The following is a 21708-nucleotide window of genomic DNA, read 5'->3' as shown; positions in this document are numbered from 1 at the left end:
CTTCAGGAGAATCTGTGAGGTCATCACCGAAGCTGTACAGAAGTTTAATGTTTTGTTTGTTTCAAGCGCTGGGAATAATGGCCCATGTCTCTCCACTGTGGGCTGTCCTGGAGGAACTACTAGCAGTGTGATTGGTCAGTGACAGCTGTCAGTCAAGTAGTGACATTTAACACTTTCTGTCATCAATTACTCACCTTCATGTTATTCCAAACAAGTATGACTTACTTTATTCTGTGGAACAAAATAGGAGATGTTTAGCAGACTGTTCACGCTGATCTTTTCCATACAATGAAAGTGAATGGGGAATGAGACTGTCAAGCTCCAAAAATGACAAAAAAAGCATCATAAAAGTGGTCAGTATGACCCCAATTCTTCTGAAGCCATAGGATGCTCTTTGTATGAGGAACAGACTCAAATTAAGTCGTTAATTACTGAAATCTTCCCTTTTTGAGTGTGACATCCCCAGTCTCCATTCACCTTCATTGTATGGACCAGAGTCTTCAGGGTGTGTAAGTGATGATAGTTTTTATTTCCTCATTCATTTAAATATGTTTTGGTGTTCAGGTGTGGGAGCTTACGTCACTCCTGACATGATGGTGGCTGAATATTCGCTCCGAGAGAAACTTCCTCCTAATCAGTACACGTGGTCGTCTCGCGGTCCCAGTACAGACGGCGCTCTGGGTGTCAGTATCAGCGCTCCCGGTGGAGCCATCGCATCCGTACCCAACTGGACGCTCCGTGGCACGCAGCTGATGAACGGAACATCAATGTCATCACCAAATGCCTGCGGTGGAATCGCCCTCATACTCTCAGGTACTCATACCACCTCACCTGAACCAGTGCAGTGTTGTCTGTTTGGAAATATTTGCAGGTGTCACTCAATTAATCACAACTTTATGAAATAGAAGCCTAAATGAAAGTTCTATCAGGAACACTCGTGGAAAGCCTTGCATCATTTATTCAATTCAGGCATCTCATCCAATCATAATCAAGCCTCTGCACAGCTGTCCTTCATCGCTTCCTCATGCCGCTGTTTGTTTTAGATTCATAAGCTCTCGATTCGATATTATTTCAAATGGGTACATTTGGTACAATGTCCATTTTGCTTGCATATAAAATAAATTTTCTCTCTTAACTATAAAGGAACCTTCTAGGCAACCCTTCTAGGTACAGTTCGAAAATATTAACTTTACAAATTATATTTTATCATTAGTTTTTCATCAAATTGGTCACATTTTAGCTTTTGAAAAATCAACTAATGTCTTGAAATTGCATATATTATGTTGCATAAGTATTTTGTTACATTTTTATTGTTTACTTGCATAATTTGTACTATTTGAAGTATTTACATTGATATGTAGAACATGTGCTTAATCGGTACTGTCTCTTTAAGACTACCGACATCAGCCAGTAAGCGCATATGACGTGAGAAGATGTGCGTGGTTTCATTAGCACATCAATGTGAAACAATTTTTTATTTATTTTTTAATCAAGAACTGACTGTAAAAAAACGGAAAGCATATTAAAAGAGACATTATTCAGTGACAAATGGATCAGTGGATCTCATCTTTGGACGTACAGAACAAGTTAAACCAAACTTTTACTCTCAACACGCAGTGAAAGGACCTCTGTGCTAATGACTTCTTCTCCATTATACTACTTGATCACTGCTGAGTGAAATCTCAACATTTACTAGCCAGTGGCTAATCATAGACATTTTTAGCCGCGTGGTGCGAAATTTGGTTGCAATTGCGAGTGATTTCCTTCTTATTGTAGTGGAGGGTTGAGCATAGAGTAAAAGATCGATCTTGGGATTTAAGAATCCATATTGAGGGGCCTGGGTATCTCAGCGAGTATTGACGCTGACTATCACCCCTGGAGTTGTGAGTTCGAATCCAGGGTGTGCTGAGTGACTCCAGCCAGGTCTCCTAAGCAACCAGATTGGCCCGGTTGCTAGGGAGGGTAGAGTCACATGGGGTAACCTCCTCGTGGTCACTATAATGTGGTTTGTTCTCGGTTGGGCACGTGGTGAGTTGTGCGTGGATGCCGCTGTGAATGGCGTGAAGCCTCCACACACGCTACGTCTCCGCGGTAACGTGCTCCGCAAGCCACGTGATAAGATGTGCGGATTGACGGTCTCGGACGCGGAGGCAACTGAGATTCGTCCTCCGCCACCCAGATTGAGGCGAGTCACTACACCACCACAAGGACTTAGAGCACATTGGGAATTGGGCATTCCAAATTGGGGAGAAAATCCAAAAAAACAAAAAAAGATTCCATATTGAGATCTTTCAAACGAAGATTGCGATGCATCGGAAAATCAATATTTTTACCCAGCCCTAGTTTTTCGCCCTTTCACCACCAGTTTATGCCACATACTGCTGTAGGATGTAGGACTTTTGCGCCAAAGGAACCTATTCTTCCATTTTAATTAATGTTTCCTTTCATGTTAATTCTTATTTTCTCCAAGTCTTTCTTGTAGAAACATAGTGTGTCATTTAAATATCAAACCTAACCCTAAGCTCTGAAAGTGTTTTTAAAGATGTCCTGTTTCAGTGGCATACCCAAAATGAAAGGCTTATAACTCGACAAAAAAAACAACAACAAAAAAACGAGGGTCAAGTGTTTGGTATCATTGTAAAAAAACGGTTTGCATTTTTTAATGATATAGATTATAATAAATTCTGACACTCTCAGCCTAAGAAACTGTTGAAATGTTTTTTTATTTGACTATATATCTCTGGGTATAAATAAAGTGGCTCTGAAAAACGTGTTTTTTTTCCCAATCATGTCGACTGTATCTGAGAAAAATGTAGCGTTGATATAACAAAGCAATCCAAAGTTATAACATTACAAAAATAATTTATCATAGTGTCCAAAAACATCTCCAAACAAATAGAACATAATAATTATACATAAGAACTAATTACACATGCAAACACAACAATGACTAAAGGTTTGCATAGCATGCAAACATGATTTTAGTAATGAGATTTCACAGAATGAGTTTCATTCTGTGTCATTTGAGTCATCATTGAGTCTGTGTCATGTCTTTGGCGCCATCTCCTGGTGGCCATATGTAACATTGTGCTTCATATGGATTATCTAATGATCTATACATCTGATTATCTTGTGTGTGGACTCGTTTGAAAGATAATCACCTCATCACACCAACATAATTGTCAAAAACATATACTTAGCTATTACTCTATATTTTTATCTGTGAGTAAAACCAATAGGCTGGTTGTATTCTACTCTTTAAGAGCTTTCAAACAACATATGACACATGACTATTTGATGAGTTTGATGTTTTTACTGATTGCAATAATATGTACAATGCAAAATTATTAATAAATTATCAAAACGTTTCACTTCTGATTTATCTGCAAATTTCAAAGCACTTGTTCAGTTTTGGTCTTAATGTCTACAGGTGCATCAATAAATTAGAATGTCGTGGAAAAGTTCATTTATTTCAGTAATTCAACTCAAATTGTGAAACTCGTGTATTAAATAAATTCAATGCACACAGACTGAAGTAGTTTAAGTCTTTGGTTCTTTTAATTGTGATGATTTTGGCTCACATTTAACAAAAACCCACCAATTCACTATCTCAAAAAATTAGAATACATCACAAGACCAATAAAAAAAACATTTTTAGTGAATTGTTGGCCTTCTGGAAAGTATGTTCATTTACTGTATATGTACTCAATACTTGGTAGGGGCTCCTTTTGCTTTAATTACTGCCTCAATTCGGCGTGGCATGGAGGTGATCAGTTTGTGGCACTGCTGAGGTGGTATGGAAGCCCAGGTTTCTTTGACAGTGGCCTTCAGCTCATCTGCATTTTTTGGTCTCTTGTTTCTCATTTTCCTCTTGACAATACCCCATAGATTCTCTATGGGGTTCAGGTCTGGTGAGTTTGCTGGCCAGTCAAGCACACCAACACCATGGTCATTTAACCAACTTTTGGTGCTTTTGGCAGTGTGGGCAGGTGCCAAATCCTGCTGGAAAATGAAATCAGCATCTTTAAAAAGCTGGTCAGCAGAAGGAAGCATGAAGTGCTCCAAAATTTCTTGGTAAACGGGTGCAGTGACTTTGCTCTTCAAAAAACACAATGGACCAACACCAGCAGATGACATTGCACCCCAAATCATCACAGACTGTGGAAACTTAACACTGGACTTCAAGCAACTTGGGCTATGAGCTTCTCCACCCTTCCTCCAGATTCTAGGACCTTGGTTTCCAAATGAAATACAAAACTTGCTCTCATCTGAAAAGAGGACTTTGGACCACTGGGCAACAGTCCAGTTCTTCTTCTCCTTAGCCCAGGTAAGACGCTTCTGACGTTGTCTGTGGTTCAGGAGTGGCTTAACAAGAGGAATACGACAACTGTAGCCAAATTCCTTGACATGTCTGTGTGTGGTGGCTCTTGATGCCTTGACCCCAGCCTCAGTCCATTCCTTGTGAAGTTCACCCAAATTCTTGAATCGATTTTGCTTGACAATCCTCATAAGGCTGCGGTTCTCTCGGTTGGTTGTGCATCTTTTTCTTCCACACTTTTTCCTTCCACTCAACTTTCTGTTAACATGCTTGGATACAGCACTCTGTGAACAGCCAGCTTCTTTGGCAATGAATGTTTGTGGCTTACCCTCCTTGTGAAGGGTGTCAATGATTGTCTTCTGGACAACTGTCAGATCAGCAGTCTTCCCCATGATTGTGTAGCCTAGTGAACCAAACTGAGAGACCATTTTGAAGGCTCAGGAAACCTTTGCAGGTGTTTTGAGTTGATTAGCTGATTGGCATGTCACCATATTCTAATTTTTTGAGATAGTGAATTGGTGGGTTTTTGTTAAATGTGAGCCAAAATCATCACAATTAAAAGAACCAAAGACTTAAACTACTTCAGTCTGTGTGCATTGAATTTATTTAATACACGAGTTTCACAATTTGAGTTGAATTACTGAAATAAATGAACTTTTCCACGACATTCTAATTTATTGAGATGCACCTGTATATGCATTGGAAACTAGAGCTTCTAAACTTTCAAACGATACCGATTTTGTGTTGGTCAAGACTGTATTTATTAATATTTTGATGATAATTGTTTTTTTTTGAGGACCCATCCAAACTTAAAGGGTTAAACTTGCTTTTGTGTCCTACGAGAATTTTTTTTTTTCAAAATTGATGCACTCAACCCGTGAATTACGTGAGATGACAAATACATGTTGGCATTGGGTTGTCCACTTCATTTTGGCAAATCGATTTTGTAACGGTTGAAAAATTGTTTTGCAGACTTGGAAAATCTCAAGTCATAGAAATTTTTTCAGCGATTTATATTTTTCCTAGGTTTTTGTTTTCTGGTCTAAAATATTTAATGAGCTAGAAACAACGTTGCTGTTGTGTAGATGCAGGCCACGTCCACATTTATACATTTTCATTTGAAAAACGCATTAATTTTACTACGTTTATGCCCCTCATCCACAACTGAACAGCATTTTTCTCCACTGAAAATGGTTTACAAAACGCTCTCCATTACCTCATACTTTGGAAAACTGTGGATGTGGCCTAAGACTTGCTTCCAAGTGATAGTGATGTCAGTGAATCATTCTTTGAGTCGGTTCTTTTCAATGGATAAGTCGAAACGGTTCACAAATCGGTCTAAATGATTCATTAATGAATCTGTCTGAATCATGATAATCTCGAAATGTTGCATGGAAATGACTTGGAAATTCATCGGTCAAAAAAATAAGTGATTCACCAACATGACGTGAACGCAACATTAGAACATTCTCAGAAAACAGGAAGTGTGCATGATCATTTGTTTATTAACTATGTGTGTGTTTAACAGGTCTGAAGCAGAATGGCGTTCGGCCCACAGTCCCAGCGGTGAGAAGAGCTCTGGAGAACACGGCACTGAAAGTAGAAGATATAGAGGTGTTTGCACAGGGACACGGCATCATACAGGTACTGCGTGTTTGAAAACATGACTTGGAGGTGAAACATTTTAGAGTCAAATGAGTTTTAAGTTGAATTAATGATGTCAGTGTGTGTGTGTAGCCTGCTCATGTGCGTGTTTCTGTGATGGTGCAGGTGGAGCGGGCGTTCGACTACCTCATGCAGCATGCGTCGCTGCCCACCAATAGCCTCGGCTTCACAGTTACCGTAGGAACACAGCGAGGCATCTACCTCAGGGACCCGACTCAAGTCACGGTCCCCTCTGATCACGGGGTCGGCATCGAGCCTGTCTTTCCAGAGAACACAGGTACACACTACAACACTTGACAGCTGCATATGACTCAAAGGGAAGATGTACTCGGAGGCTAATTTCAAAGTTAATGCCAAAAAATCAGCCCTAAGTGAATTGGGTGGACGCTTCTCTTATTAACTTGTTATAACAGCGTTACAGAGTAAACACTGTTCAGTTCAAATCGAGAGAGAATATTTCAGTCTGTTTTGCATGTTCCCTGAAAAGAATCGGTTCAAAAGTACAAATCGGACATCACTAATTTTTATCTCCCAACTTCAAAATAATGAGAAATGGCATGTCTTACTGAAATAAAACAAGTAAGATATTATGCTTTGGAATGCAGTGAAGTACAAGTAAACGTTTTTTTCTAAATGAAAAGTACAACGATTAGAAAATAAATACTTTTTCCTCATCTGTGAATGATTGTTGCGATGTTTCATCTGCAGAGAACTCCGCACGCATCTCTCTGCAGTTGCACCTGGCTCTTATCTGCAACGCTGCATGGGTGAACTGCCCCTCACACCTGGAGCTCATGAATCAGTGTCGACACGTCAATGTGCGCATCGACCCGCAGGGACTGAAAGAAGGACTGCACTACACTGAGGCACGTCTGCGCATTTCACGTTTACATGCAGCTCTACATGAAATTTACAAACTGTTTAAATCTTTATGTAATTATAGTGATGTAGAGAATGAAGATGAGTGTTTTGTGTTTTTGTTTTTTAAGGTGTGTGGTTATGACACGTCCTCTCTCAGCGCCGGTCCTCTCTTCAGAGTGCCGATAACGGTTATAATTCCTGCAAAGTATGTCCAATCACGCTCTACTACTGTTAGTGTTTGTGCTAGTGTTGCTGTGTGTGTGTGTGACGTGTATTTGTGTGTTACAGAGTCACAGACAGTCGCAGTCAGGAGGTGGCGTTCACAGATGTGCATTTCAGACCTGGACAGATCCGACGCCACTTTATTACTGTCCCTCAGGGAGCATCATGGGCAGGTAATGAGTGTGGGTGTGTGGTTATTTGTGACTTATACAACAGCTTGTTTATTAATGGCATGGCAGTAAAGTAGTTCCAGGTTTGTTGACGCATTACAGTTCCATTTCACGTCACCAGATTCTTTCCTAAATTTCCAAATGTAATTGTATTGTTCTGAATTGTTTAAATTAACAGAACTTTAAAGAGCCACACAGCCCAAAATAGAAGATACATCAGATGACAAACAAAATGACAGTTTTCTGAAAATACTTTTAATATGTTACAATATGTTGCAATTACACAAGCTGAATTTCAAAATATTTATGTGGCTTGGGCTGTTTCTAAATAAAATAGGGCTGTCAATTGGATATATATATATATATATATATATATATATATATATATATATATATATATATATATATATATATATATATATATATTTTTTTTTTAATTCGACACATGAGATGAAGATTTAATCAAATTAATCACAATATAATTCAATATATAATAGTACAAATAATTAATATAAATAAACAAAATAATTATATCATTTTGTTGACTTATAAATTAGGGCTGAAACGATTAGTCGACAATGTTGACAATAAAAAAAATTTGTAGACAAAAATGTTCGTTGTCAAAAAGTCGTTTGATGTCATTTAACGTAACATGAGATCACATTGAACTCTAATGATGACGTGTGAGAGCAGCACTGCAGTTCACGACTGAGGAGAGGAATTACACGGATCACAGATGAACTCTAAACTTTCCAAACAGCTTCAGCTGATGTAGATCACAAAGTATGAGTGAATTATACAAAAATACTAAAGTAAATACAGAAGCACTCTCGTTGTGGAATAAGTGGAGCCGGAGCTCTTTAACACACGCGTTACATCTTTAATGCAGTTATATTTAATGCATTACATCTTTAATGCGGTTATATTTAATGCATTACATCTTTAATGTGGTTATATTTAATGCATTACATCTTTAATGCGGTTATATTTAATGCGTTACATCTTTAATGCGCTTATATTTAATGCATTACATCTTTAATGCGGTTATATTTAATGCGTTACATCTTTAATGCGCTTATATTTAATGCATTACATCTTTAATGCGGTTATATTTAATGCATTACATCTTTAATGCGGTTATATTGAATGTGGTTATATTTAATGTGCTACATCTTTAATGCGGTTATATTTAATGCGTTACATCTTTAATGCGCTAATATTTAATGCATTACATCTTTAATGCGGTTATATTTAATGCGTTACATCTTTAATGCGCTTATATTTAATGCATTACATCTTTAATGCGGTTATATTTAATGCATTACATCTTTAATGCGCTTATATTTAATGCATTACATCTTTAATGTGGTTATATTTAATGCGTTACATCTTTAATGCGCTTATATTTAATGCATTACATCTTTAATGCGGTTATATTTAATGCATTACATCTTTAATGTGGTTATATTGAATGTGGTTATATTTAATGTGCTACATCTTTAATGCGGTTATATTTAATGCGTTACATCTTTAATGCGGTTATATTTAATGCGTTACATCTTTAATGCGCTTATATTTAATGCATTACATCTTTAATGCGGTATATTTAATGCGTTACATCTTTAATGCGCTTATATTTAATGTGCTACATCTTTAATGCGGTTATATTTAATGCGTTACATCTTTAATGCGCTTATATTTAATGCATTACATCTTTAATGCGGTTATATTTAATGCGTTACATCTTTAATGTGGTTATATTTAATGCGTTACATCTTTAATGCGCTTATATTTAATGCATTACATCTTTAATGCGGTTATATTGAATGTGGTTATATTTAATGTGCTACATCTTTAATGCGGTTATATTTAATGCGTTACATCTTTAATGCGCTTATATTTAATGCATTACATCTTTAATGCGGTTATATTTAATGCGTTACATCTTTAATGCGCTTATATTTAATGCATTACATCTTTAATGCGCTTATATTTAATGCATTACATCTTTAATGCGGTTATATTGAATGTGGTTATATTTAATGTGCTACATCTTTAATGCGGTTATATTTAATGCGTTACATCTTTAATGCGGTTATATTTAATGCATTACATCTTTAATGCGGTTATATTTAATGCATTACATCTTTAATGCGGTTATATTGAATGTGGTTATATTTAATGTGCTACATCTTTAATGCGGTTATATTTAATGCATTACATCTTTAATGCATGAATAAACTGTTTATTCATGAATAAATTGTTTATTCATGAATAAACAATTACATCTTTAATGCGGTTATATTGAATGTGGTTATATTTAATGCGGTTATATTGAATGTGGTTATATTTAATGCGTTACATCTTTAATGCGGTTATATTTAATGCATTACATCTTTAATGCGGTTATATTTAATGCATTACATCTTTAATGCGGTTATATTTAATGCATTACATCTTTAATGCGGTTATATTTAATGCGTTACATCTTTAATGCGGTTATATTTAATGCGTTACATCTTTAATGCGGTTATATTTAATGCGTTACATCTTTAATGCGGTTATATTTAATGCGTTACATCTTTAATGCGGTTACATCTTTAATGCGGTTACATCTTTAATGCGGTTATATTTAATGCGGTTATATTTAATGCGGTTATATTTAATGCGTTACATCTTTAATGCGGTTATATTTAATGCGGTTATATTTAATGCGTTACATCTTTAATGCGGTTATATTTAATGCGTTACATCTTTAATGCGGTTATATTTAATGCGTTACATCTTTAATGCGCTTATATTTAATGCGTTTCATCTTTAATGCGGTTATATTTAATGCGTTATATCTTTAATGCGGTTATATTTAATGCGTTATATCTTTAATGCAGTTATATTTAATGCGTTACATCTTTAATGCGGTTATATTTAATGCGTTTAACACGCTTAATGCAGCTAGATTATAACGTGATGACTCGAGACTTATTGAATCATAATATATATGTGTCACTGTGCATTTCTTATCGTGAAGAACATTGTCAATACGCAGCTTTATTAATAAGAGAGAGTTTGTGTTTTTGTAAGTTAAAGATGGATTGAAGTGAACAGAAAGGTGAGGGAGGGTAGTCTTCACCCCATTATACACGGCAACAAAATACGTTTTTGATTTGTTTTTGTTTTGGCTTGTTTTTCAATATAAATAACTAAAACTCTTAAAACTCATCAACAAGTCATTTCTGTCCACAGAATGGTTGATGTGAACATTAACTGAAGCTCCTGACCCATATCTGCATGATTATGCACTGCTGCCACACGATTGGCTGATTAGATAATCACATGGATGATTGTTGGTGCCAGATGGGCTGGGTTTCTGTAACTACTGGGATTAGCAACATTTCTACAGAATTTACGTAATGTCGTATTACACATTGTGGTGTTTTTTATATAATTAATCACACTGAATTAACGCAATTTCACAAGCTGAATTTTAAAATAGCAATGTGTCTTGGACTATTTCTAATAAAAATTAGGGCTGTCAATCAGATAACATTTTTAATATGCAGATTAATCAAATAAATCACTATAATTAAATATTCTGTATTATAATGTAATTATAAATAATTAATATAAACGAAATAATTATATAGTTTTGATGACTATATTATAAATAATAATAATAATAATAATGGTAACACTTTACAATAAGGTTCCATTTGTTAACATTAGTTAATGCATTAATTATCATGAATAAACAATTAATATATTTTTTACAGCATTTATTAATCTTTGTTGATGTTAGTTAATTAAAATACAATTGTTAGTTCATGTTAGTTCATAGTGCATTAACTAATGTTAACAAATGCAACTTTTGATTTTAAAAATGTATTAGTATATGTTGAAATTAATACAGTTTAACAAAGACTAATTGTAAGGAATGGTAGGGACATTTCTACAGAATTTATGTATGTTTGTATTATGTATTAATTGTGCTATTTTATTTAACCCGTTTGTTTTATTTTATAGATCTGATTGTTTGTTTCTTTCTCTCATGTGTCTCTTTCAGAGATCTCATTAACGTCTCACTCCGGAGACGTGTCGTCGAAGTTCGTCCTGCATGCGGTTCATCTAGTGAAGCAGCGAGCGTACAGAGCCAATGAGTTTTATAAGTTTTCGTCTCTGCTGGAGAAGGGCTCACTCACAGAAGCATTTCCTGTGCTGGTACACGATACATTAACTTCATATCACAGATTGTGCTCGGTACATGTGTGTGTATATATAATTTGCTGTGTCAATCAGGTCACATATGTGTCTTTCTCTGTGTGTTTCTCAGCCAGGACGGACTTTAGAACTGTGTGTTGCCCGCTGGTGGGCGAGTCTCGGTGATGTCAACATTGACTATGTTATTTCCTTCCACGGTCTGGTGACATCACCGTCTCCTCTTCATATAGTGAGTTGGCTGGTTTCCATCTGTGTTGCTTTAGGTTGCTAATGAGTTTATACTTTATTACATAAATACTAAACTGTGTGCAGCACGCATCTGAAGGGATCTCAAGTTTTGAGGTTTGCTCTCCTTTAAGATATGAAGATGTTTCTCCAACAATCACGCTGAAGAACTGGGTTCAGCCTCTGAGGTAACACACACACACACACACACACACACACACACACATACAAACAATCCTCAGTTGACTAAGTATTTTGAAGAAACTGCTCTATATTCAGTAATAACATATTTTCTGGATTATAAGTTCTTACGGGCAAACATACTGCACAGCAAAACTCATACAGATTTAAATGAACCAAATAGACTGTAGTTGCTTTTTTTAAGTGGCCTATTCAGAGTACTTTGTACTTTTTTGTGAAACATTCAGTTAACAGTATCAATTAGTGCATGGCAGATAAGGTTGCAGATACACCTGTCGCGATTATTAAATAATCGCCTGATCGTTGCAGTTATTGTGCACTTCAAATTTCAATCACATCTTCATGCCCAAATAAGGGAATTTTAAGCACATATATAAATGCCATGAACGCCATGCCATTTGTGTTATACAGTTGAACTCCGAGCATACACTGAGCCGCACCGCGGACGTCATCCAGATCAGCTCTTGTCCGGAAGAGCGCATGAAGCACTTCTAAAGCGCCCCAGCAGATGCTCGCGCCAAACTCCCACAAAATATAAATGAACAAATATTAACTTTGATAGTGAATGCAAAGCACTCCGGTTTGACTTGAATTTAACGATCTTGTAATGGCAAATATTCCTGGTCATATACGCAGTGTTAATGACATGCAGTGACAGAGGAGGAGATGCATGCTTACTCTATTTCTGTGGAGTGATAAAATTATTAAACGAAATCTGAGGTTTTGCTTCATGAGAAATAAGGACTCGTGGGTTTAATCAAAGAGCATGTGAAAGTGAAATATTAGGACAGAAATATTTTACTATTGCTTAATATAATATAATATATATATAATAATTTTTTTAATTTCTTTTATACAAATAAAATAACATTTTTGATGAGTACCAAAAACAACAATGTAAATGTAAAATTTAACAAAATTAAAGTTGACCAAAAAGAGAGACATAATTTAAGTATTTTGAAATATTTTGATATTTGATATATGATGATATAAGTTTTTAAAGCCATAAAAGGAATCATATATCTCAATTTTATTTTATGTATATATTTGAAGTTAAATATGTAAAAATGACTTCTTAAGGCGCATGAAGCACACGTGCACCTAAAGAAATATGACAATTAATCGTGAAAGCCCTAAAACAGACAATTAATTGTCATAATCGCAATTATTTGTTTGACAATTAATCATCAGCCAAATATCGTAATCGTGACCGCCCTAGTTGCGTATATCAGAACTATCCTTGATTGACAGTTGGTAACGTTACTGAATGGAACACACTAGCGTGTGTGTATATATATATATATATATATATTATATATTTACATGCTTTTATTGTGCTGTATTAATATAATTGTATGCGAAAATGACATCTTCCCAATGTATCTTACTGTCCCAGTGTACATGAGTGTATTTCTACTGTCTAAATGATGCTCTCTTGTTATAAATAAAGTTTGAGGAGCAGGTTGTTGGATATAAAGTGTTTTATGGGTCATCAGTCATAAATGTCTCTATAAAATAGAAGCCATCTGCATAAAATTAAATCTCTTCAAGTGAAATGGATTGAAATACTTTATTCATCTTCATTAATGATGCACGAGTAATGTGTGTGTGTGTGTGTGTTTTCTACAGGCCTGTGAGTTCTAAAATCAAACCTCTCGGTGTCAGAGACGTGTTACCCAACAACAGACAGCTGTATGAGATTGTGCTCACTTATAGTTTCCATCAGGTCAGTTTTGAACACACCGAGATGCCTGTGAGTTTGATAAGGAAGAACATTTATATCCTTAGTGTATCTGTCTGGACAGCATAATGATACTTATTGAATTACTGATTTATTATTTTCAGCCTAAGAGTGGAGAGGTGACGCCGAGCTGTCCTTTTCTGTGCGAGTTATTATATGAATCTGAGTTTGACAGTCAACTCTGGCTCCTGTTTGATCAGAACAAGAGACTCATGGGATCTGGAGATGCCTATCCACACCAGGTGACCTTAACACAACCCCCTGATAACCAAAACACAGCAGAAACGTACACGCAATGTAAGCTCCAAATGAATTTGCTCCTGACATGTAATGTTGTTTGTGTACGGCAGTACTCTCTGAAGCTGGAGAAGGGCGAGTACACGCTGCGTCTGCAGGTGCGTCATGAACAACAGAGCGAGCTGGAGCGTTTGAAGGATCTGCCGTTTATCGTGTCTCATCGTCTGACAAATACACTTTCACTGGACGTCTACGAGTCGCACCGCGCTGCCATGCTGGCGAAGAAGAAAGCAAACTCTGTCACATTGAGTCCTGGAGCGTCACAGCCGTTCTACATCACTACTCTGCCTGATGACAAGTGAGTGACCAGACTGAGATTGAGACAGAAATAGCAATGGCAAATTCAATTAAAAACATATTTTAATATTAAAAAAACCCTCATTGTGCCCAGATAGGATGATTCGCATGTAATACAGTCAGGGTCAGAAATGAACAAGGGCTCAGGGCGAAAACAACATGTACTTTCTTTTTCCACGATACTGCAGCGAAATCAGAAACAAGTGACCAAGCGTCCCCATGTCAATAAATAATGCAATAAAATTGTCTTGACGTTGGACATTCTTTAGTCACAAATAGTCACAAATTTAGGGACCGTCTCTAAAGATACAGGCAACATTGGAGCATACATATCCAAAACATTTACAAACATTTCCATAACATAGAGAATACAACTTCAATAACATTTGAAGCAAATGACTTGCAGGCATACAGCCAACTCCAAAGTGTGCATGTAGGTGTCAGCACACACACTCACAGACAGAACTGACAAAACAGATGTAACAAACATACAAATAAACTATATCAAAGGATAAACTGCCTAAAGGAAGGTGTGGCAAGTCTGAATAAGGGTTGAAGGAAGAAAAGTCCACATTTTACTCTGCCGCCCTCTACAGACTGATCTGATAAATTCAGCAGTTCATGCAATAAACAGAAAACATTTTGTTTAAAAACATTGAATACAAGTACAGATGTTGTGTAGTTGTGTTGTGTAGTTGTTTTGATGTTGTTTGGTCGGAATTGTATTTGGTTGTGTAGATTTTGACTACTGAGTTGTTTTTCAGCAGTAACGAGTAATTAATTAATATGGAAGTTAATGCGAGAATGACTAGAAATTCTCACTTAAAATATTTATATAAATTGAATGCAATGTTATATTAAAATAAAATTTCATATAAACCTTGATCAAAAATATATCTTCACATGTATCACACCGGTTTGGCTGTAGTAAATGTATATTTTGAAATGTTAAAGAATTTCAAAAAATGTTAATAAAAAAAAAAAAAAACTGACATTATACATAATAACATTTATATTTTTCAGTTAACATGTCAAAAATATAGATCTTTTTACATGTATGAACAGCTAAGAATTTAACAATGAGCTACATTATGGTTTTTGATTAAAATAATTGGATTATGACTGTTATATAAGCTTAAAACTCCACCAAATGCAAAAGGTGTTTGCAGATTTTGAACGCATTAGGAGGGTTAAGTCACTAAAAAAATAAAAACAAAGGGTTTATTATCATTGACAAGGCTGTTGGTAGATTTTTAAAGGGCAGACAGCAATTGAATCTGTCCCTGGTAAACAGGTACGGTTATCAACTGATGCTGGTCACCTGAAAATAACCCACTATCAGCTAATTAATCAGTTAATTATTTGTGTGTGTGTGTGTGTGTGTGTGTGTGTGTGTGTGTGTGTGTGTGTGTGTTTTCCAGGATTCCTAAAGGTGCCGGTCCAGGCGGTTACATCACCGGTTCTCTGGTTCTGCCCAAGAGTGAGTTCGGCAAGAAAGCAGTGAGTGACAGTGTCTTCAAAAAACACTGATGTCATGTGATGTGTCTGTAGCTTCACTGCACTCCTGATGGTGGCGCTGTTTCACCACTCACAACTCCTTTAAAGTCTCGCACACTAATACTTCTGATGGATCTGGTTCTCTGTCTGTCGTAGAGCTGCGCAGTTAATCATAATAGGAGCATGTGCAATTTCTAAATCGCAGCAAGTTGCAGTTAAACTTGGAATTCTGTGACGTTTAATTCGCCATTCTGATTGGTGCACATCTTTTGCACACTGTGTCCAATACCAGTGTGTACCAGTGAGAGAATAGAACTTAACTCATGAAGGTGAATAAAGAAAAACAAAAATGTACATAGAAATAAACAGCGCTAGCACCTATCATTAATGCAGAAAATAATGGCGATATGATTTATCTGTCCATATTGCACAGCCCTAGTCTGACAGTCTGCTGTCGGTGGCTTGTCAATCAATGACTGTGCTAAATAACATTACATTTGAAAGTTTTGAGAGATTGTGTCAGAGAAACAGTGGATTATTTGTGACACTGTCTATGTGTTTATCTCTGAATTTAAAGCAATAATTCAAGTTGTTCCAAACTCGTATGACTTCGTAAGGGTTTGGAATGACTTGAGGGTGAGAAAATGATGAACTATGTGATCTGTGACTCCTACAGAGAGATGCTCTGCTGTTATATGATCATCATTTCATCAACTTTCACATTCTGCTGTTGCCTCTGATTAATAATGCCATTTTGGGGGGGCCTGGGTAGCTCAGCGAGTATTGACGCTGACTACCACACCTGGAGTCGCGAGTTCAAATCCAGCGTGTGCTGAGTGACTCCAGCCAGGTCTCCTAAGCAACCAAATTGGCCCGGTTGCTAGGGAGGGTAGAGTCACATGGGGTAACCTCCTCGTGGTTGCTATAATGTGGTTCGCTCTCGGTGGGGCGTGTTGTGCGTGGATCGCGGAGAATTGCGTGAAGCCTCCACATGCTCTTTGTCTCCGCGGTAACACGCTCAACAAGTCACGTGATAAGATGCGCAGATTGACTGTCTCAGACGCGGAGGCAACTGAGATTTGTCCTCCGCCACCCGGATTGAAGCGAGTCACTACACCACCATGAGGACCACTTAGAGCGCATTGGGAATTGGGCATTCCAAATTGGGGAGAAAATAAAAAATAATAATAATGCCATTTTGAAATAATTATTGGCATTAATGGAGTAATAATGACACAAACAGAACTTGTTGTGCAGAGCAGAAGATCGAGTCCGAAGAGAGAGAGCGATAGTATCAGTGTGTGTGTTGTGTCGTTCTCTCTCTGATGTGTGTTGTTCTGATCAGCAGGGACAAGCTTCAGCCAAACGACAAGGAAAATTTAAAAAGGTATTGGACGGGTAGATTCATAAGAGTCTACTGCGTAGACATGTTATCAGTTATAAAGTCATTTTCAGGTGAAATTTACTGCAGGAGCCCTTAGTATAAAATCTAATGAAATTGAACTAAACAGTGAACCATAAACCTACACACACCCATTACATCACTAACTAATGTATTCCATAATTCACATGTCAGTCATTTGATCTCTGTTGTCAAATTCAGTACGGTTCTTCTGTTGGACGTAAATTCAGAAACCACCACAAAGAATGAACATGTATCTCACCAGTAGGTTTCTACTGTAGAATTATTTAGCATCACGGTGGCTTTATCTGAGATGGTTATGGGTAATGTGGTTGAGAAGTCATGTGTCATTCTGTGTGTGGTGTTTATGTCACGCAGGATATCGTGCCAATCATCTATCATCTGGTTCCTGCTCCGAACAAAACCAAGAATGGCAAAGAGAAGGAGAAGGATGGAGAGAAGGAGAAAGACATGAAGGATGAATTCTCTGAAGCCCTGAGAGATCTGAAGATCCAGTGGATGACAAAGTGAGTCTCACTGACATTTAACCCTTTAAGCTCTGACTTCTAAGCTAAAATGTCCTGTTTCAGTGGCATACCCAAAATTAAAGACTTACAACTCGACAAGGAGGGTCAAGAAAGCAAAGAAAACTTTTCACATTTTTTAATGATATAGATTATGATACATTCTGAGACTCTCAGCCTAAGAAACTGCTGAAAAATCTCAAAACATTTAGCCAAAAATGTACTTTTTTTCTTATTTGACATTTATATATCTCTGGGTGTAAATAAGGTGGCTCCAAAAAACTGCTTTTGTTTTGTTTCCAATCATGTCAACTGTATCTGAGAAAAATTGTGTTGATTCAACAAAGCAATCAAAAGTTATAACATTACAAAAATAATTTATCATAGTGTCCAAAAGTCTCTCCAAACAAATAAAACATAATACTTGTACATAAGAACTAATCACACATGCAAACATAACAATGACTAAAGGTTTGCATAGCATGCAGACATGATTTTAGTAATGAGATTTCACAGAATGAGTTTCATTCTGTGTCATTTGAGTCATCATTGAGTCTGTGTCATGTATTTGGCGCCATCTCCTGGTGGTCATATGTAACATTGTGCTTCATGTGGATTATCTAATGATCTATACATCTGATTATCTTGTGTGTGGACTCGTTTAAAAGATAATCACCTCATCTAAGTAATGGAACACTTCTGATTTGTCTGCAAATTTCAAAGCACTTGTACAGTTTTGGTCATAATGCCTACATGCATTGTAAAGTAGAGCTTCTATGCTTTCAAACAATACCTATAATTGTGTTGGTCGAGACTAGTTTTTAATATATTTACTTTTTTTTTCGTGGGCCAATTTGAGCTTAAAGGGTTAACCTTCACTGCCTACATGTTTTGCACTCTGTATTTCAGTAAATTAATAATAAATCATTGTGTTCAGGTTAGAGAACAACTCTTTATATGACGAGTTAAAGGAGTTGTTCCCTACACACCTGCCTCTACATGTACAGAGACTACATCAACTCGACTCCGAGAAGGTATATCACATGCATTGACATATTCCACTCAAATATGTAAGAATGAAGCCTGTTTTTATAGCCCGCCCACTTTTTCAGCCGTCTTGGTTACGGAAGTGTTGTTTTTCCCATTTATTTTTTCCATAGTGATTTCATAATATCCTTGATAAAAGAGTTGTGCGCTGTGAACCAAACCAACCAGCTCTGAGGTGAATCACAACATTACAAACTTTGATTTGAAGCTAAAAAGTGTTTGAAAATTGTACAAAAAGACAAAGATACAAGACTGTGTACTTAACGTCTTTAATGAGGGAATGAACTACAATCCCATGAAGCATTGCGAATGATGTAATCGAATTAAAAATGATGGAAAAATATTAAACTATTGATTTAATGTTGTTGATTATAAGTATAGAAACAATAAATGTAATTTGTTTTGCAGAATATTCAGATATATACAAATATATAAGTAGTTTCAGAGTATATGGAGTGCGACTCGATTGCATCATTTACAGTACATTGGTGGGCTGGATCTCTCTTGAGGATTATGGGTAGTGTAGTTCTTCACCAGGAATCTCACTCTTAAATATGATTTTTTTTATAAATTAAGTTGAATTAACGTGGACTGACGTTCTCAACCAAAGCATATCCCATCGATTAACAACCTCAGAGCTCAAGGTAGATCTGTCTTTAAAGGTTTATAAGTTATCGTTAATAATCATTTCGCCTATGGAGAAAATGAATGGGATTTTTACCTTCACAACCAAATGGTCACAACGATGAAACATGTTTTCACCCCAAATTCTCATTACTGTAATCTGAAAAAATCTCATTCTCATTAGTGTATTACAGTAATTAAAATCATCCTGTCTGGACACAATAGGTCTCATTCACTTATAAATGCATACAAGTGGCAAATTTCTGTGTAAATGAAGGTAATCTCCACACTGTTAGTCATTTGCATATAACACAGCTAAACGATCTGTTTATAAGTGCATTTTGCACAAATTGTGCTGTACAGCGATTCGTCAGTCTTTGTAAATGTATCCTTAAAAATGCGAGCACCTGCAGCTAGATTTTCTTTTAAATCTCTCATTATGCTATAATTATCACCAAAATTGGATTAGATATTTTTTATCAATCTTTCAATTAGCACAGGTTTTGCATTTCTGTTTGGAATTTATTGATCATAGGCCGCCTCGACCTGAGCTTATGCACCTCATTTTTTGAGTGAAAAAAAAAGCATTATTTGTGGATAATTTTGGCAATATTAAATAAAATATGAAAACATGCTGTACTATTTATCACACTAGTATGCTTTAATGTTTAAACAGGAAGTTTGTACAGTTATTTACTAAATAAAAGCATTTCAAAACAAAGTCACACTTGTGGTGTTCCCGGTCAAAAATGACCGGCCTATTAAAATTGCTTATAAATCTCACATTATGCTATATTATCACCAAATATTGGATTATACCTCTTTGTCAACTTGTTTTCTTTCAAATAGGACAGGTTTTGTATTTCTTTTTGGAACTTATTTATCATAGGCCTCATTGACCTGAGCTTATGCACCTCGTTTGAGTGAAAAAAAGCATACTTTATGGGTTATTTTGATTAAATTACCATAAGAAAACATCTGTGCTATACAAATTACACACTTGTTTGTTTTAATGTTTCACAGGGAAGTTTGTTTTGAAGCACTTTTATTTTGTCACACTTGTGGTGTTCCCGGTGAAAAATGATTGGCCATTGAAAATGAATGGGGAAAATCACAAAAAACAAGACTTTTATATTTAAATGAATCAAGGCAAGTGGTCTAGTGTCATGGTCAATATTGTGATCGAGAGCCTCATGCACAGAGAACCGCCTGGCCATTGTGCTGCCACAAGTTGAATGATGAGCAAGGCCCTTTGAGGCTTTATATAGCTTAGCTTCTGAATATTAGTAAACATTAGCCACGTTTCCACTATCGGGCCAAATGAGGGCATGCTAATGCGTGCCAGGGCCTGTTGCGTTCCCACTGTCACTTCCAGGGCTTCATTTTGCATCCTCTGGGCTTTCTCGTGGCCAGTGGCCTTTGGGCCGCCGTTTACCTTTCGGCCAAACAAGGCCAACCGGGTATTGAGCTGGGTACAGTGTCAAAGGCGGAGTTTCGCTGAACTTGTCAGGTTATGTATCCAGCGCAAAATGGTATAGGTTCGGGGAAAAAAATAAATAAATAAAAAATGGGCACAGTACAAATCTGTTAAAACGCACAATGGACGAAGCAGTGCCAAAAGAAATGACTTCCCATGGTTCGGTGAACTTTCATAGACAGTGTGCTGGGACATCTTCCCACTGTTAGTGGAGAGATCACTCGGGGCAGTAACAGTCGATGAGTTATTGCTAATTTATCTTGCTAGCTAACTAATGTTTACATTCGATATAAACTCTATATTCCAGATAACATGATACCTTAGCTTGAGCTTCACTTTTGCTTGTGAAGTGGACAGGGTGTGTGATGTTGGCACCAACTATTGGCCCCGTCTGGCCAGTTGATAGCCCTGGCTCGCACTGGGCTGAAAGTGGAAATGCGGCTATTGATCTGCTTCATTGTGAGAGCATGAAAATTCCAAAACACATTGTCATAGTATTTTGTCTGAAAGGTTTGATGAAAGAAAAATTATAGTGGAGAGGGGACACTATGGGGCAAAGAAAGTTCAGGGGTGTGTGTGTGTGTGTGTGTGTGAGAGATAATGTTGGATGGATGTTGGATGCAGTTCAGTGTAGGATAAAGTTCATCTCTGTGAAACAGAAAGCATGTAATACTAATGCGTGTACATGCACACGTGTGTGTGTGTGTGTGTTTGTGTGTGTGCGTGTGTATGTGTGCATGCACAGATCCGAGGCCTTTGTTTGCCAGCACACATGCACATATGTGCTCATCTAATGGATGAACATGCTCCTGAACACTAAATTTTTCTCTTATTTTGATCTCCCCTATTCATTTACAATGGCCGGTCATTTTTGACCAGGAACACCACAAGTGACTTTGCCATATTGTACAAAATAAAAGCATTT

The 21708-nt window shown here is 36.7% G+C and overlaps 1 protein-coding gene across 2 annotated transcripts in view; it reads left to right on the top strand.

Moving 5' to 3' along the window:
- LOC127443425 (tripeptidyl-peptidase 2-like) overlaps positions 1-21708 on the top strand; it is a 68883-nt gene that overhangs the window by 8228 nt on the left and 38947 nt on the right. For both annotated transcript variants that reach the window (XM_051702027.1, XM_051702026.1), the window contains exons 9-24: positions 7-134; positions 565-813; positions 5847-5962; positions 6089-6260; positions 6692-6849; positions 6973-7049; positions 7133-7239; positions 11297-11451; positions 11564-11680; positions 11764-11864; positions 13507-13603; positions 13723-13860; positions 13969-14213; positions 15634-15712; positions 17490-17638; positions 18573-18669. In XM_051702027.1, the coding sequence (XP_051557987.1) occupies positions 7-134; positions 565-813; positions 5847-5962; positions 6089-6260; positions 6692-6849; positions 6973-7049; positions 7133-7239; positions 11297-11451; positions 11564-11680; positions 11764-11864; positions 13507-13603; positions 13723-13860; positions 13969-14213; positions 15634-15712; positions 17490-17638; positions 18573-18669 (2185 nt within the window). The remainder of the gene's footprint in view (positions 1-6; positions 135-564; positions 814-5846; positions 5963-6088; positions 6261-6691; positions 6850-6972; positions 7050-7132; positions 7240-11296; positions 11452-11563; positions 11681-11763; positions 11865-13506; positions 13604-13722; positions 13861-13968; positions 14214-15633; positions 15713-17489; positions 17639-18572; positions 18670-21708) is intronic.

The sequence above is a fragment of the Myxocyprinus asiaticus genome, chromosome 7, assembly GCF_019703515.2.
Source record: "Myxocyprinus asiaticus isolate MX2 ecotype Aquarium Trade chromosome 7, UBuf_Myxa_2, whole genome shotgun sequence".
Lineage (NCBI taxonomy): Eukaryota > Metazoa > Chordata > Actinopteri > Cypriniformes > Catostomidae > Myxocyprinus > Myxocyprinus asiaticus.
This window is presented reverse-complemented; position numbering and strand designations above follow the sequence as displayed.